The following is a 15,647-nucleotide window of genomic DNA, read 5'->3' on the forward strand; positions in this document are numbered from 1 at the left end:
GAAGGAGCTGCATCATTCTCCGAGGAAGAGAGCTGGTCTTGTGGTAGCAAGCATGAATGTTCCCCTTTGCTAAGCAGGGTCTGCCCTGGCTTGCATTTGAATGGGAGACCACACGGGAGCACTGTAAGAAACTCCCCTGAGGGGATGGGGCCACTCTGGGAAGAGCCCCTGCCTGCTTGCATGCAGAAGGTCCCAGATTCCCTCCCAAGGCAGGGCGGGGAGAGACTCCTGCCTGCAACCTTGGAGAAGCCGCTGCCAGTCTGTGTAGACAATACTGAGATAGATGGACCAATGGTCTGACTCAGGATATGGCAGCTGCCTGTGTTCCTATAGCCTGTGCTTGGGGGTGGGGGGAATCAGAATCTGAATTCTGCACTAAGGGAGGGAGATTTCAGCACACAACTGTTCAGGAAAGAAGTTTCATGCCCAGGGAAGCAGCCAGGATAAAATGGGTGAATCGTTTGAAAGGGGAGACCACTTTCAGCTGGCTGAGTACAGCAGAACTGAGGGAGTGGAGGTCCTAGGCAGGGGCACAGCAAGAAACCCAGGCCAAAATATAGGGCAGAGCAAGCCCCCGGGAACCTTTTCCAGGTTCTCATTGTTTGCCTTCACTATTTTGCTGTTGTGGCTTCAAAGAGCTCTCCAGTAATGAGGACTAGATGCACAGAAAAAGATTTGAAGGGGTCTTAAGAATATAATGCTCAAACAAAAACAAGCAAATAGAAGGCTGCACTTTGCTCAAAATCTTCCAGAAGAAATCCTGTGTCCTTGTACTGAGAAGAGACTCCCGAGGAGAGCATGTGGAAACAAGCAGATAGAGATATGGCAGAGGACAAAGTCCAGCTGATAAAGCTCTCGTTAACAGGCTCTCAGTGTGGCCGTTCTATGGAATACCATGCTCAGATTAACAGAACTACCTGTGAACACTTACTTGGGAGAAAGCCTCATTAAACTTAGTGACACTTGCTTCTAAGAAAACAAACACCGTTGCCTTAGCAGACATTAATCAGTTGCAACACTTGAGATTCTTTGAGTGTGGAATTTAATTTCTTAGACCGATCCATGAAGAAGCTGGCAGTCCTTCAACAGCCGTTAGTCACGAATGTGGAGCATCCATGTTCAGAGGCAGTGTATCTTTATTCTCCCAGCAAATTGCATGCAAATTAACATGGGGAGGGCTACTGGCTTCATGACTGACGTGTGGGCTTCCCAGAGGCATCGGGTTGGCGCTGTGGGGAATAGGAGGATGGACTAGGTTGGGGGTTCCCCAACTTTGGGTCCCCAGATGTTGTTGGACTACAACTCCTATCCTGTCCAGCCACAATGGCCAAGAGCGGAGGATGATAGGAGTTGTAGTCCAACAACATCCGGGGACGCAGAGGTGGGAACCCTTAGACTAGACAAGAGCTGCATAACTTTGGTCCTCCCGCTGTTGTTGAACTACAACTTCCATCATCCCCAGCCACAGCGGCCAATACTCAGGAATGATAGAAGCTGTAGTCCAACAGCTGGAGGGCTGACGTTGTGCAGCCCTGCCGGTCTTTGTTCTGATCCTGCATGGCTATTTTTACATTCTCAAAATTGCAGGCTGCATCTGGCTCTAGGTAGCCATCAGTGGTATACTTCTGTGCTATTCCCTTTAAGGGAGAGTGTTGCCATGGCCTAAAGTTCCATAAAGAAGAAAATCCCAAATCGATCCAAAAATGCAAAATTCAATTTAGCCAGTCTTCTCTCCACCCCAGAACTGTCTTAATTTCTGCTTGATGTACCTATGCAAGTACTGTTCTTGGACTTGATGTTGTATAGTCATTCCTAGACCTTTCATGGTTAGTGGCCAAATAAAGTAGTGTAGTCTTTAGATCACCTATATCAGGAAGCAGCGATACAGGAAGATGCTGAAAGGCATCATCTCATCCTGCGCGGGAGGAGGCAATGGTCAACCCTTCCTGTATTCTAACAAGGACAACCACAGGGCTCTGTGGGTGCCAGGAGTCAACATCAACTCCATGGCACACTTTACCTTTAGTGTTTAGATCCTGCTTCCCTTCCATCACAGAAGATGAGACAACGTAAACAAGGTTCCCAAGTGGGCCAGCTGTCCAGGTGCTGAGTAAAACTGCCTTAACCCATCCCCACCACAACCTTCGCTCCCTTACCTGGTGGAAAGTGAGGAACAGAGCAGTCCAGACAAAGAGGCCAGAGACCACCTTTGCTGTCGAAGTGGTCAGGAAGAGCTGCTGGTTATCCTGAGAGTAGTTCTGGTCAGCCTTTGGCTGAGATCCGTCACCCACAATTAAGTCGCTGAAGCCCACCGGAGGGAAGAGGTTGAACGGCAAAGTGGCAGCAGTCATGCTGGTTGCCAAGACCTCTCTCTCGGTGGGAAAGGACGGCACGGCGTGAGTCGTAGTATTGTTCATCTGTGGAAGAGGAGAGAGCAAAGGTGAACAGGGATTGAGGGCGGAGAGGGACAGAAGCAAGCAGGGAGAAGAGGCAGGACGGCCCACAGCACAGGGAGACACACCCAGAGAGAACCAAGCAGCAATGAAATCAAGGCTTTGTATCTTATTCTCACTTCTCCTTATTAAGTGTTTTTGTTCTGCCCTTTCTCCCCGGAACTCAGAAACTGTACATAGCTCCTCTCCTCCCATTTTTATCCTCACAACCCTGCAGGGTAGGTTAGGCAGAAACCTATACCGTGCAAGGCATTTTAGAAGAGCTGTGGCTTGGGAGAGCATCTGTTTCGCTGGCAGAAGGTCCCAGGTTCAATCCCTGGCAGCATTTCCAGGCAGGGCTGACAATACTGAACTAGGCAGATGAATGGTTTGACTCAGGAAAAGGAACATAGGAAACTGCCATATACTGAGTCAGACCATTGGCCCATCTAGCTCAGTATTGTCTTCTTCACAGACTGGCAGCGGCTTCTCCAAGGTTGCAGGCAGGAGTCTCTCTCAGCCCTAAATTGGAGATGCTGTCAGGGAGGGAACTTGGAACCTAGATGCTCTTCCCAGAGCGGCTCCATCCCCTCAGGGGAATATCTTCCAGTGCTCACACATCAAGTCTCCCATTCATATGCAACCAGGGCAGACCCTGCTTAGCTATGGGGACAAGTCATGCTGGATACCACAAGACCAGCTCTCCATCTCCAGCAGCATCTATTCACTTTAAATTTAAAGGCAGCAGCATCTATTCACTTTAAATTGTTTTAATCTCCATGTAAAATGCAAAGTGCTGGTTATAACCTATAAACCCTAAATGGCTTAGGCCATGGGTATTTTAGGGAACGTCTTCTTCGCTATGTGCCGCACCGCCCATTGAGGTCATCTGAGGAGGTCCATCTCCAATTACTGCCAACTCGTTCGGTGGCTACACAGAGACGGGCCTTCTTGGTCGCTGCCCCGAGACTGTGGAATGCGCTCCCTACTAAAATATGATCCTCCCCATCTCTGACCATTTTTTAAAAGCATTTGAAAACCCACCTCTTCACCCAAGCTTTTTCTGCTTTTTAAATTTTTAACTTTTAATCTGTTTTTGACTTTTAGATTGTCTAAATTGTTTTTAAGTTTTTGTGTATGTTTTAACTTGTTTTATGTTATGGTTAACCGCCCAGAGACAAACGTTTGGGGCGGCGTACAAATTTGACAAATACGTACATACATATATACAATAAACAAACCACCTAGACAGATTTCATATCAGGCAGTATATAAATTAAATATATAAATAAATGTTTGAGAGGAACAGCTGGTGGGGTGTGTGCGATATGGATTGGGACCGCAGGGGAGGGAAGCTAACCCTTCTCCATTTTCCCCTCCCCTCCAAAGTGCTCATTTTGCCCTGTTAGGTTTTCCCAAATGGCTGAAACGGGAGCTTCAGGGTTCTGGGGTGGAATTTCAACAGGGAAATCAATGTTAGAGAGAAGCCCAATAAAGACCTCAAGTTTTCTTTGTTAAAAGCAGCAGTGGCCCAGCGTGGCAAGCAGCGGTGTAGTTATAACTGAGTGGAGGGTTTCAAAGAACCCCGGACCCCCAGCTCCTGAGGGCCCCCCAGCTCCACCCCTCCCTATTTTCTTCATCTCCCTCACTCCAAGGGGCCGCCAGAGAGAGGGGTGAACATGGGCCCCCTCCCCCCTAGCTACACCCCTGATGGTGAGCATATTCTGGACATCTCATTCCCAGCATCAGTCTAATAATACACTTATATTTTTAGGGTGGCCTCACAGCCAAAGGGCTATAGACAGAGTTTCCATCTTTAGATGCTCATGCCTTACATTTATCTGAACGTCTATTCCGGGATTTTCATTTCACACACCCACCGAGAGACACCCCACAACTAGATTTTCCAATAAAGGCAATCTCCGCAAATATAACTTCATCCTAGAGCCGGAGAGGACTAATGTCAATCAACAGGCCCAGCCTATCTCCAATACAATTTTTAACTGGCCTGACTAAAAATTTTCAAGTTGCAATCAAATGTTGCGTGCGAATTATATACCTGTTGCTTGCAGGTATATAAATAGTAGTAAAAATTGTATGTCCCCCCCGAAAACAAACATGCATGTTTCAAATCAGGGACAGCCCTTCCACAAGGCGAGTGGAGGTGGTCGCTTCAGGTAGCAGATTATAGGGGTGCCAGCAAGGCAGCAAGATATTATCCTGTCCCTGCTTTGAAGAAGAAGAAGAAGAAGAAGAAGAAGAAGAAGAAGAAAGAAGAAGCAGCAGCAGCAGCAGCAGCAGCAGCAGCATAGCTCAATGGAAGACAATCTGCTTTGCATGCAGAAGGTCTCAGGTTCACTTCCTGGAAGCATCTTCAGGTAAGCCTGGGAAAGACTCCTGCCTGAAACCATGGAGAGCTGCTGCCAGTCAGTGTAGACCAGGGATTCTCAACATTGGGTCCCCAGATGTTATTGGACTTCAACTCCCATAATCCCCAGCCCCAGTGGCCTTTAGTTGGAGATTATGGGAATTGAAGTCCAATAACATCTGGGGACCCAACGTTGAGAATCCCTGGTGTAGACAATACTGAGCTGGATGGATAACTCAGTATAAGTTCAGCTTCCTGTGAAGAAGTGGAGAAGAGAGGGCAGTATTTGTCACCCTACCTCGGGTGCACAGAGGCCTGGGACTACCACTGTTTCATTGCCTTGAACAGTTTCACCGGCCTCTCACTATTCTCTGTACCCAACTGACTTAATTCACCAGGCACCATCCCTCGTAAGAGCCTGGCTCTATTTTTCTTTGGAGGGGGGGAGGCAGGAACCGAACAAGCTTTTACAGTGACAGTATGGAGTCGCCAACCCTTCAGGATTGGCCTGGAGTCCCCAGGAACGGGCATCACTCTTCAAGCAATCCTGGAGATTTGAATGGCTTGACATTGAGAAGAAAAACTGGGGGGGAGAGAGAAACATTTTAGGAAAAGCCTCAGTCTGAGCTGGCAATCTGAATTCTGTAAGAAGTACAGGCAGATCCATTGCAAGATTAAACCTCCCCCCCAAAGCAGCTTTAAGTTTAGAAAAGGGAATTGCTCTGTGCCCGTCTTCATCTCTCCCCACCCTTTCCCCCTCCCTCCGATTTGCCCATTGTCTCTTTTAGATTGCACGCTTCTTGGCAAGAGGTTCCCATCTATTTTTGCTTTTTTTACTCCAAGGCACTCTGTAAGGGATAAAAATAAAACCTAGATAGTTTACTAACATGACCCGCTACAGAGAACTAGTGCAGAAGAAGCTATTGCAGGCCCCAGAGCAAAGCAGGATGTTCAGGGTCTCAAACATGGGCCCATTGTGGCTGGGGATGATGGGAGAGGTAATCCAACAGCATCTGGGGACCCACATTTGAGAACCCCCTGCGGTAGGTCACCCAACAAGCAGCAGTTCAGTGGCATGCAGTGCCGCAGGTGTGTGCACACTTGGGTATTAGTAACGCAAGGATATTGCATAGCTGGCCTGCTTGTTTTTCAAAAGAAAACAGTTGCCGGAGGCTGATCTGGACCACGGCAGAGGGAAAGGGTTTATTTAACATATTTATTCACAACCCAGAACTCACATCTCTGGGCGGTTTACAACAAAACCACACACATTAACACATTAGAACAATTTAAAATTGATGTTAAGTTCTAGAAGTCTTATAAGTATACGGAGCCAGCGTGGTGTAGTGGTTAGAGTGCTGGGCTAGGACCGGGGAGACCCGAGTTCAAATCCCCATTCAGCCATGAGACTTGCTGGGCCAGTCACTTCTCTCTCAGCCTAACCTACTTCACAGGGTTGTAGTACACTGCTCTGGGCTCCTTGGAGGAGGAGCGGGATATAAAATGTAGTAAAATAAACAAACAAACAAAGTCTCATTAAAAGCCTGGATGAACAAATGCATCTTAACAGCCCTATAAAAAGTTGTCAGAGATGGGGAGGCTCTTATTTCAATAGGGAGTGCATTCCAAAACCACAGGGCAGCAAGGGAGAAGGCCCGTCCCTGAGCAGTCAGTCACCAGATGAGCTGGTCGCAACTGCAGACGGACCTCCCCAGATGATACGTAGATGATCTCATGCGGCAGCGGGGCTCATAACGAAGAAAGCGTTCTCTTCAATGCCCTGGACCTACGCTGTTTAGGGCTTTGAAGGTATAGCTAGTACTTTGTATTTTGCCAGAGCACTAAACACAAGACAGTTCTAGGAATTTGCATCCTGCTCCTCTTCTCAAAAAATCCAAAGGCAGCTAGCAATAAATCAGAGCAGCAATAAACTGTTAAAGCAAACAACACACCATATTGCCATGACAAATACAGCAGTGGTGTATTGAAGTTCCCCACTGCATCATTCATGGCCACAATAAAAGTCAAAAGTTAACTGCAGCACGAGAATGCCATCCAGAGCAAATGGCAGTTCAATAGCCTTTCTTCAGAGTCTCTGCCAGATTAAAATGCTCCCCACACTGCTTTCTGTATGATGTCCTTTCCCACCTCCCATAACTTAGTGTCATTTATTTCTCCAGTTCTACTAGGCCTAATCCCTCCAGTCTTCATCTCCAGCTGCAATCAAGTCTAAAGTTGGAGGGCTACAGGCCACCTCCAGCCTCAAAGGCAGGATGCCTCTGAGTACCAGTTGTAGGGGAGTCACAGCAGGAGAGAGGGCACGCCCTCAACTCCTGCCTGTAGGCTTCCAGCGGCATCTGTTGGGCCACTGTGCAAGACAGGATGCTGGACTAGATGGGCTTTCTTGGGCCTGATCCAGCAGGGCTGTTCTTATGTTCATAAAGCCTCCGTAAACCCAATTCTCTCATGTCCACATCTCACCTCTCCATGTCCCCAGTAATCAATCCCCACTATCAAACTTTAGATTTTAAAACTTCTTGGGGCAACAACATATCATTTGGCTTGAGCTATGAAGCACGATGTACACAGATTGTTCTAAATAATAATCGGACTGTTACCCTATTAAAAGACCAATGCATTTTTAATCAATTAAGATATCCATTTGCCTAGACTAGAACGATGGCGCACGGGGTGGGAGGGGAGAGTATCCTGTTTTTAGATGGTATATTTATTATTATTTATTTATTCAATTTCTATACCACCCTTCCAAAAATGGCTCCGGGCAGTTTACACAGAGAAATAATAAATAAATAGGATGGATCCCTGTCCCCAAAGGGCTCACAATCTAAAAGAAACACAAGACAGACACCAGCAACAGTCACTGGAGGTTCTGTGCTGGGGGTGGATAGGGCCAGTTACTCTCCCCCTGCTCAATAATCACCACGTTAAAAGGTGCCTCTTTTTTCCAACTTAGTAGGGGCTTATATAAGCAGGGGCTTATATGTAAATATGTTGCAGGAGGCAACTTCAGAAGAGGCTTTCCTGCCTGTGAGACTGCAAAGGGAGAATGCCTCTTCCATGTCTGCCATCTGTAGCTTTCATAACAACTTCTATTGACGTGTTTTTTAAACAGAGCCGCCCACTTTGGTGACGCCTTTTTCATCTATTAAAAAAAATATTAAATCAGAAAACTGATCAAAAGCTGCAGCCCCATCGCTAGGACGGTCAACCAATTAAAGAGCCTTGCATCAGTTCATTAACTGGCATTCCTGCATTTGTTTAGTTACATTTAACCAATATTGCTTATTACTCAGGACAGCTGCATAATAAGCAAATAGGTAATAAGCAATCAGCTCAGGGGTGGGGCTGAAATTGTGCACACGGGTTCCATGAAGCCGTTTGCAGCTGCCATTTGGGGCTGATGCCCTTGCTATGACAGCCTCCAAAAAAGAAACCACAGTTGCCCAAAGAGAAGACAACTCTGGATTTAAGACGACCCCCTTAAAAAGTAGAGGTTTAAATACAGGTTGTTATTATTGGTAGGTTGAATACAGTATATTCGGGTTATACAGGTTGATTACAGTGTATTGCCGGCAGACCTGATATTTACAACCTCAAGGCCAAGTTCTAGCTTTGAAGAAAGCCTCATGCAAGAACAAACACAAAGCCATGGTTAACCACACAAGAGTGTAAAAGACGGAGCTGTTCACATGTGAAAGTGACGTGGTACCGTCTTCAACTTGGGGCAAACGTGATTTTAAAACACCCTGTGAGAAACAGATGTATATTTGGAAAAGAAGAGGAAGGGGGTGATGGGCACAGGATAGCTAGAAAATGGAACAGCCTTCTTGAAGGTCTCAAGGCAACACCCCCTCCATTTTAAAAAAGTCAGTCCCTCACCTTTTCTTAAATGCTGGTTACTCGAAAGGAAAAAGGACTCTGAATTTAAGACAACCTCCTGATTTCCAGTATCAAAAAACGTGGGGGTGCGTGGGTGGGGTCTTGGGTTCAGGGAAATACAGTACAAAATAATAATATTCACACACACACACCAGCATACCCTTAACTTTCAGACTCAGTCAGTCAGCATTTGCCCTGAACGGATCAAGGTCTGAGATTCCTCATCTAACAATTAACCAGTCAAAGCTTAAAGCCATAACAACCACCATTCCTCTGTCTGGAAATATCTGGAAGTTAAGCTTTTGTCACTCTCAAGCTTACAAGACGCAAGGTTGCATCCACAGGCCAAGCCAAGCATGAGAGAAACACTAAAACTAGTACGATCAGCATTTCTAGCCATTTCCTTTGGGCTGCTCCTGCGCTGCCTGCCACCTTCTCAAGTGAGGGAGCCACCTTTTCCCTCCCCGCCACGCTCCGTTACTTACCCCAGAGCCTCACACATTGCCAGTGGAAGCCAGCGTCAGATGCATGAAACCCACAAACACAGCAGTGCCTAAAAATATGCCTCTCCCTGCCCCCAGTGGAAAGAGGAGGGGAAGCCCTGGGTGAAGGAATTCACAACCCAAGATTAACAGCCCCAGGTGCTGGGAGGCTGAGTGGTCCCACTGGAGCTCTCTCCATCCGAGCAGGGGCCCAGAGTTCACCCCCCAGAACACCTGCATCCAGGGGAGGAAGAAGAGACAGAGGAGCTAGAATTACCAAGACATCAGCTGGCCACCAGGTCTCCCCCAGGGGTTTTATACTGGTTTAGTCAACAGCAGCAGCTCAACTGTAGCCACCAGGGAGCTGGCAGAGGAAGCTGTCCTTGGAGCCAGCTGATACTCCATGGCACCGTCCACCACGTAAATATTAAACGGAATGCAGGGATCGCGCCAGCTTCGTGGCACAGAGCGGAAGAGGCAGGGGTCCAAGGTCCTGCTTGCTTAGTTTTTTAAAAATCCTCTTCCTTGTTTGCGTTGTGAGCAAGCTTTGGAAGAATGTGGGACAGCTCCTCGGATCTGGAAGGTGGAGAGAGCTGAAAGGCTGTTAAAAAGCAAAGGATTGCCATGTATGTCCATGTGTTGCCCTAAGACACTCATGGCAGTCCATTACAGCTAAGGGAGTCATCCCAATAAAAGTGGCTTCTATTCCAGTTCAAGTTCACCCAGGAGGAGGAGAACTGGTAGCAAGCATGAACTGTCCCCTTTGGTAAGCAGGGCCCACCCTGGTTTGCACTTGAATGGGAGAACTGATGTGTGAGCACTGTAAGATATTCCCCTTGGGGGATGGAGCCACCTTGGGAAGAGCGTCTAAGTTCTAGGTTTCCTCCCTGGCATCTCCAAGATAGAGCTGAGAGGGACTCTTGCCTGCAAACTTGGAGAAGCCACTGCCAGTCTGTGTAGACAATACTGAAATAGATAGGCCAATAGTCTGACTCGATAGAAGGCAGCTAGCTTCCTACATTCATTAATTAAATCCCGGCATTCCTTAATTAATGAAATGTTATTTAATCTTCCAGTGCAGACACAAAGACATGTTTTGACCCCCAATCTGAATATATTTCACGCAAAATATTATCAGACTCTTACTTCAGTGCAACTGCAAGATTAATACCAGTATAAAATGAACAGAGGGAAAGTTTAAAAACCATGTAAAAGATTTTAACACAAAATACATACAACAGGATGGGAAAACACAACAACTACAGGAAAACAGAACATCAGACAACTGTAGTGCCTGCTTGTTGAATCACTTACTTTGGGCTATTTTATTATCATGCTCTGTGTTTAGGGATTCAGTTCCGAATGGAGTTTGAGACAACAAAGACATTTTTAGGTTCCATTCCAAGGACAAGGTCAGTGCCACCACTGAAAAGGCCCTGCTCCTTGTGGATGTAAGAGAGAATGACTTCTCTAAGGCAAACCTCTTTATTAGAAGGGCTGGGATTTGATCCCATGTTGTTAAAAGTCAGATTTATGGGGAATTCATAGGCTTATAATTCTGTCCATATATATTGACTCCAACTAGGGATCTTTACCCAAGAAACAGGAATTCCAGAGCATACTTGGAGTGTTGAATACACACACATACGGTTTATTTTGTTCCACCAGCAGAGGTGCACCTAGGTGATTTTGGAGCCCGGACCTAAAGGCTTTTGGAGCCCCCTTCCCAACAGTATTTTTAATGTGATCACAACTCCCGGGATAGACTAAAAAGGATTTGGGGGGCCCCCATGGAGTGTGAAGGCCCTAGACTTTGGCACAGGCCCCAGAAGTCCAGGGGTATGAGTGCCTCTGTCCATGGGAAACCAATCCACTGTTAATGCACAACATGTCCATTACACCATAGCAACTGAATTCTTATCTACAAGACACACTCATGCACATCACCTATAGTATGCAAAGACATTTACCAACCTATCAGTTTCATGGGATCATCCCTGGTTCTGGTGTTGTATGTGAGAGAGAATTCTCTCCACCTTGCATATTTGTATAGACCACTATCATGTCTCCCCTCAGTTGCCTTTTTCCTAAACTACAAAGCCCCAGATGTAGCCTTCTCTCATAAGGAAGATGATCCAGGCTTCTGGCCATCTTGTTTACCCTCTTCTGCCCCTTTCCCAGATTTTCTCTGCTTAGTGGGCCAAGGGGCACCTTTTAACATGGTGGCTCTCAAATTCAGTGTTGCCAGCCCTCCAGGACTGACCTGGAGTCTCCAAGAATCCGTATCAATCTCCAGAAAAGATTGAAAATTAACGCTGGAGATTTGAAAATGGATCGATCCTATGAAAATGTTGGCAGGGGGAATATTGGAGGGAAAGTTTCTGGGAACAGCTTCAGAATTGGCAACTCTATAGTGATCAGGGGGGGAGCAGCTGTCCCTATTCATCCCAGAATAGCATGTCTCCGCCCAGTAGCTGTTGCTGCTGTTGCCTTTGCGGGTTTTTTTAGACTAGTTCTCTGTCCAAAAAGACATGCATTTTCTCATTCCTTTTGCTATGCAAACCATTTCGAGGACCATTTGGGGGTTCAAAAGTGGTGCATAAATATCCCAACAATACTGTAATAGGGTCTATATCTATATCTATATCTATATCTATAATGTACGTCCACCTTAAGTGGCACAGTGGGGAAATGCTTGACTAACAAGCAGAAGGTTGTCGGTTCAAATCCCCGCTGGTATGTTTCTCAGACTATGAGAAACACCTATATTGGGCAGCAGCGCTATCGGAAGATGCTGAAAGGCATCATCTCATACTGCACGGGAGATGGCCATGGTAAACCCCTCCTGTATTCTACCAAAGAAAACCACAGGGCTCTGTGAGTGCCAGGAGTCAAAATTGAGTTGATGGCACACTTTACCTTACACACACACACACACACACACACACACACACACACACACGATTGGATTTTTAAAAATAGACCGCAATCAACAACATGCTTTGATTCTTAACAATAGTATTTTGAGCACATAGTGACATGCAGTTGTCTAAATATGTACTGTTGCAACAACTGGGAGTTCAAAAGCAACTTTTGGGTTGAAAGGAAGTCACACTCCAAGTGGCCAAACAGGAAGCTACTAGGATGCCTTAGGCAGACTTCTTCCCTGCCTAGGTTAACTCCATCATACTCTAGGACTGGCAACACAGGATTCCAGCAAAGATGAGTTTCCAGCCAAGCAGCTCAAATATGGAGGTTGGATTTGCAGCAGAGAAAGTGGCGGAAGCAGGGGTATGATGGTCTTAACCGTCCTCCCACCTGCTACTGCCTTTAGACGGCCTTTTGCTCTAGCTTCTTTTCAAATTCTACCAAGGGGGTAACAGTCATGGTATACCCTGCAGTGTTTCATAGATGAAAACAGGCATATGCTTGCAAAAACGATGTTTTCATGCTAAGGACCAACGGACCAGCACCAATTCCCTCCCCCATCATTACCCATCTCTCAAGGTCTTTCACTGCCTGCTGTATGATGTGGACATTAATACTCTGTCCTTCACCGGTTTGAAAAAAGGAAGGGGGAAAAAAAGGAAATTGTTTACTGGAGGTAAATATATATACTGGGAAGTCACAATTGTCTTACAGTTGTCCCCAGAATATAGTTCAGCAAATGTAGAGCATGAAACAGCAGCTGTGCATTGTACTGGGAGCCTTAATGTTCCTCAAGCACAAACATTTGTATGTGCAAGAGAGACAAAATGCATCAGTCTGCGAACTTACTCCAAGGTTGAATGTCTGGAGGCCCGGGGGAGGGAGTTCAACCCTGACTATGCTAGCAGCTCACACACACTCAAGAGGCTCTCCAGTTGTGTGACTACGACTCCCATCGTCCCCTGCAGCAGTGGCCCTTGTGGCAGGGGACTATGGGATCTGTAGTCCAACAGCTGGTTGGCCTCTCCTGAACAAGCATCTCCAAAAGGTTTCAAAAACAAAACAAAACAAAACAAAAAACCAGGGATGGATCAGAAAATGGGGAAACAGAGGGACAGTTGGAATGTACATCCTGGTGCGGGGTGGAGGGGAGACAGGACAGGAGAACAGTGGACAGGAGAAGGTTAAGCATCTCCTCACCCAGCCTCTAACCTAATCCTGCCACTCCACCCCATTCATACTATTCAGCATCCATGGAACCAGAGACCTCTGCTTTTTCAAAGCAATGCCTAGTTCCATATGGCGGCCCACTAAATTAAAGGAGGCTTCCTCCATCCTAAGCATATCTACTCTGAAGCAAGCGTAGGGGGTGGGTGGGCGGGTTAAATTCATGTAACTATAACTAGGACGACAGTTTAAGGCAGGGGTTCCCAACCTGTGGGACTCCAGATGTTGCTGAACTACAACTCCCATCATCCCCAGCCACAAAAGCTGGGCATTATGGGAGCTGCAGTTCAGCAACATTCAGAGTCCCACAGGTTGAGATCCCCTGCTTTAAGGCAGGCGCCATTTCCTCTGGACTGAGATCCCAACCCCTTTCCATTGGTTCTCAAAATGTCTTACATTTGCCTCTCATTCCAGATGTTAACACAGAATAGCTGTTCACCTGGCTTTATTCAGTTCAAGAGAAAACTGTCTCTTTGGTGAGTGAGCCTCCAAACAGCACTTGATCAAGGTAAAGAGTTCTCCACTATAATCTGAATCAATCTGTTACAAGCAAGATGGTTAACAAATTAAGATCCATTGAACGGGTTAGCTTTCCTTCTTCAGTGCGGTACTGAGGACAAAGTTGCAGGGGAGTAACAGCAAGAGATTGGGCATGCCTTCAGCTCTTGCCTGCGGGCTTCTCAGAGGCATCTGGTGGGTCACTGTGTGAAACAGGATGCTGGACTAGATGGGCCATGGACCTGATCCAGTAGGGCTGTTTTTATGACTGCCAATCAAGGCCTAAAAGATTCCTCAACACAGTTGGATCACCTCGGTGTCCACACTTCAACCACCTCTGTAACAGAAGACATTTCTTTCTCTGGAAGGGTACAACCCCACCAAGCCCAACTGATTTCCTAATTCACCAAGCTAGATTTTAGCAGAATGTCCCGAGTACAGACTCTGTATTCTCTCCCAAGGCTGCAATCCTATGCACATTTACCTGGAAAGTAAACATCACTGAACTCAGTGGGACTTGCTTCCAAGCAAATACAGATGAGATTGTGTTGCAAGCAATCTTTTTCAACTTTAACTTAGAGGCGGCGAGTGTCTGACTCTCAGAACTAGGGATGCCTGCCACACTATATTTAGAGATTATGTTTATACTTTGCTGCAGCTCAGATCAATTCACACTGCAACAATAAAGGCAACATTACACTTAAAAAAACAACGAGGTTCTACTTATCCAAATACTCCAAAGCAGGTTTTTTTTTAGCCAAGTATTTATACATGCACAACACACACATTTTTGAAACCAACACATTATAAAGCCAATTGCTTGGAAAACAACACGACCAGAGGCTATAAACAAATATTAGCATAGTGGGCCAAACTCTCTGACACTGACACACATACACACATACAAGGTCCTGGGGCCTGGAATCCAACATCTGCTCTGAGCAGAAGGGAAAGAAAGTCTAGGGGGAGAGCAGTTTCCCCCCTAAGGTGTGTGTGCGCTCACACATTTTTTGATATCCACTCAGTTGATTTTAGATCCCACTCAGGAAGGCTCCATTCTGAACATATGTGCACACACAACTGCCTTGATACTGCTGCCCAGGACAAAACTCATTCCGCACAAGAAGAAAAAAGTTAGAGAGAACACCGGTGGAGAGCAAGAGCCGGGATGGGGTGGGAGAAAAATACAGAGGGTGTGGAGAAGAAGATCAAGGCTCTCGCTGTCATGGGGCGGAGGGAGAAGGAAGCACCTTGTTTATTCCAGGAGGGAAATCCTCCCAAGCCTCCAAAAAGGTGCCTTTTCGGCTTGTTTTAGAAGTCTCCAGTGCAAAGTCTGCATGGTTTCCAACAACGCAATTGCTTGAAAAGTCCCCAGTGCTGCGCGAATGCAGAGTTTGGGCCAAAAGGAAAGAGTTGCTGTTTCCCCCCAGTTCTAGCTGCCGGTCTCTCCTCTCTCTCTCGCCCTCCTCTTCCCCTTCTCAGCAGTACCAGCAGAGGTCTCCCCACTGCCTTTTGTGCCGCCCACCCACCCACGCCGGACAGCCCCCTCCTCTGACTCACCGCGCTCTGGAGCCGAGCCGGAGCGCCCAGCGACTGGTGCCAGGCCGGGCCGCCGCCGTCTCCCTTCCCGTCCGCCCCAGGAAGAGTCCTCCCTCGACGGCCACCTGCGGCACCTGGCTTCCTTCCCCCAGAGACTCCTCCTCCCTCCAGCCCAGCTCCTCCCCGGCCAGGTTTTCCTTCTCCCCCCCTCGCCTTGTTATGCGTCTCCCTTGGCCCATCACTTCCCCGCGCGCACCTGCCTCTTCTTCGCCC

General features: G+C 47.1%; 1 protein-coding gene across 3 annotated transcripts in view; it reads right to left on the reverse strand.

Annotated features, from left to right (window-relative positions):
* Positions 1-15,647, reverse strand: part of TMEM184A (transmembrane protein 184A) — a 30,356-nt gene that overhangs the window by 14,511 nt on the left and 198 nt on the right. The window contains exons 1-2 of one of the 3 annotated variants that reach the window (XM_053276169.1): positions 15,396-15,548; positions 2,157-2,417 (exon numbers count right to left, since the gene is read on the reverse strand). In XM_053276169.1, the coding sequence (XP_053132144.1) occupies positions 2,157-2,417 (261 nt within the window). In that variant the 5' untranslated portion in view covers positions 15,396-15,548. Of the gene's footprint in view, positions 1-2,156; positions 2,418-9,185; positions 9,263-15,395; positions 15,549-15,647 lie in introns of those variants that run through there. The other 2 variants (XM_053276171.1, XM_053276168.1) reach the window with 2 other exon arrangements.

This window comes from Hemicordylus capensis, chromosome 13 (genome assembly GCF_027244095.1).
Source record: "Hemicordylus capensis ecotype Gifberg chromosome 13, rHemCap1.1.pri, whole genome shotgun sequence".
NCBI classification, from domain to species: domain Eukaryota; kingdom Metazoa; phylum Chordata; class Lepidosauria; order Squamata; family Cordylidae; genus Hemicordylus; species Hemicordylus capensis.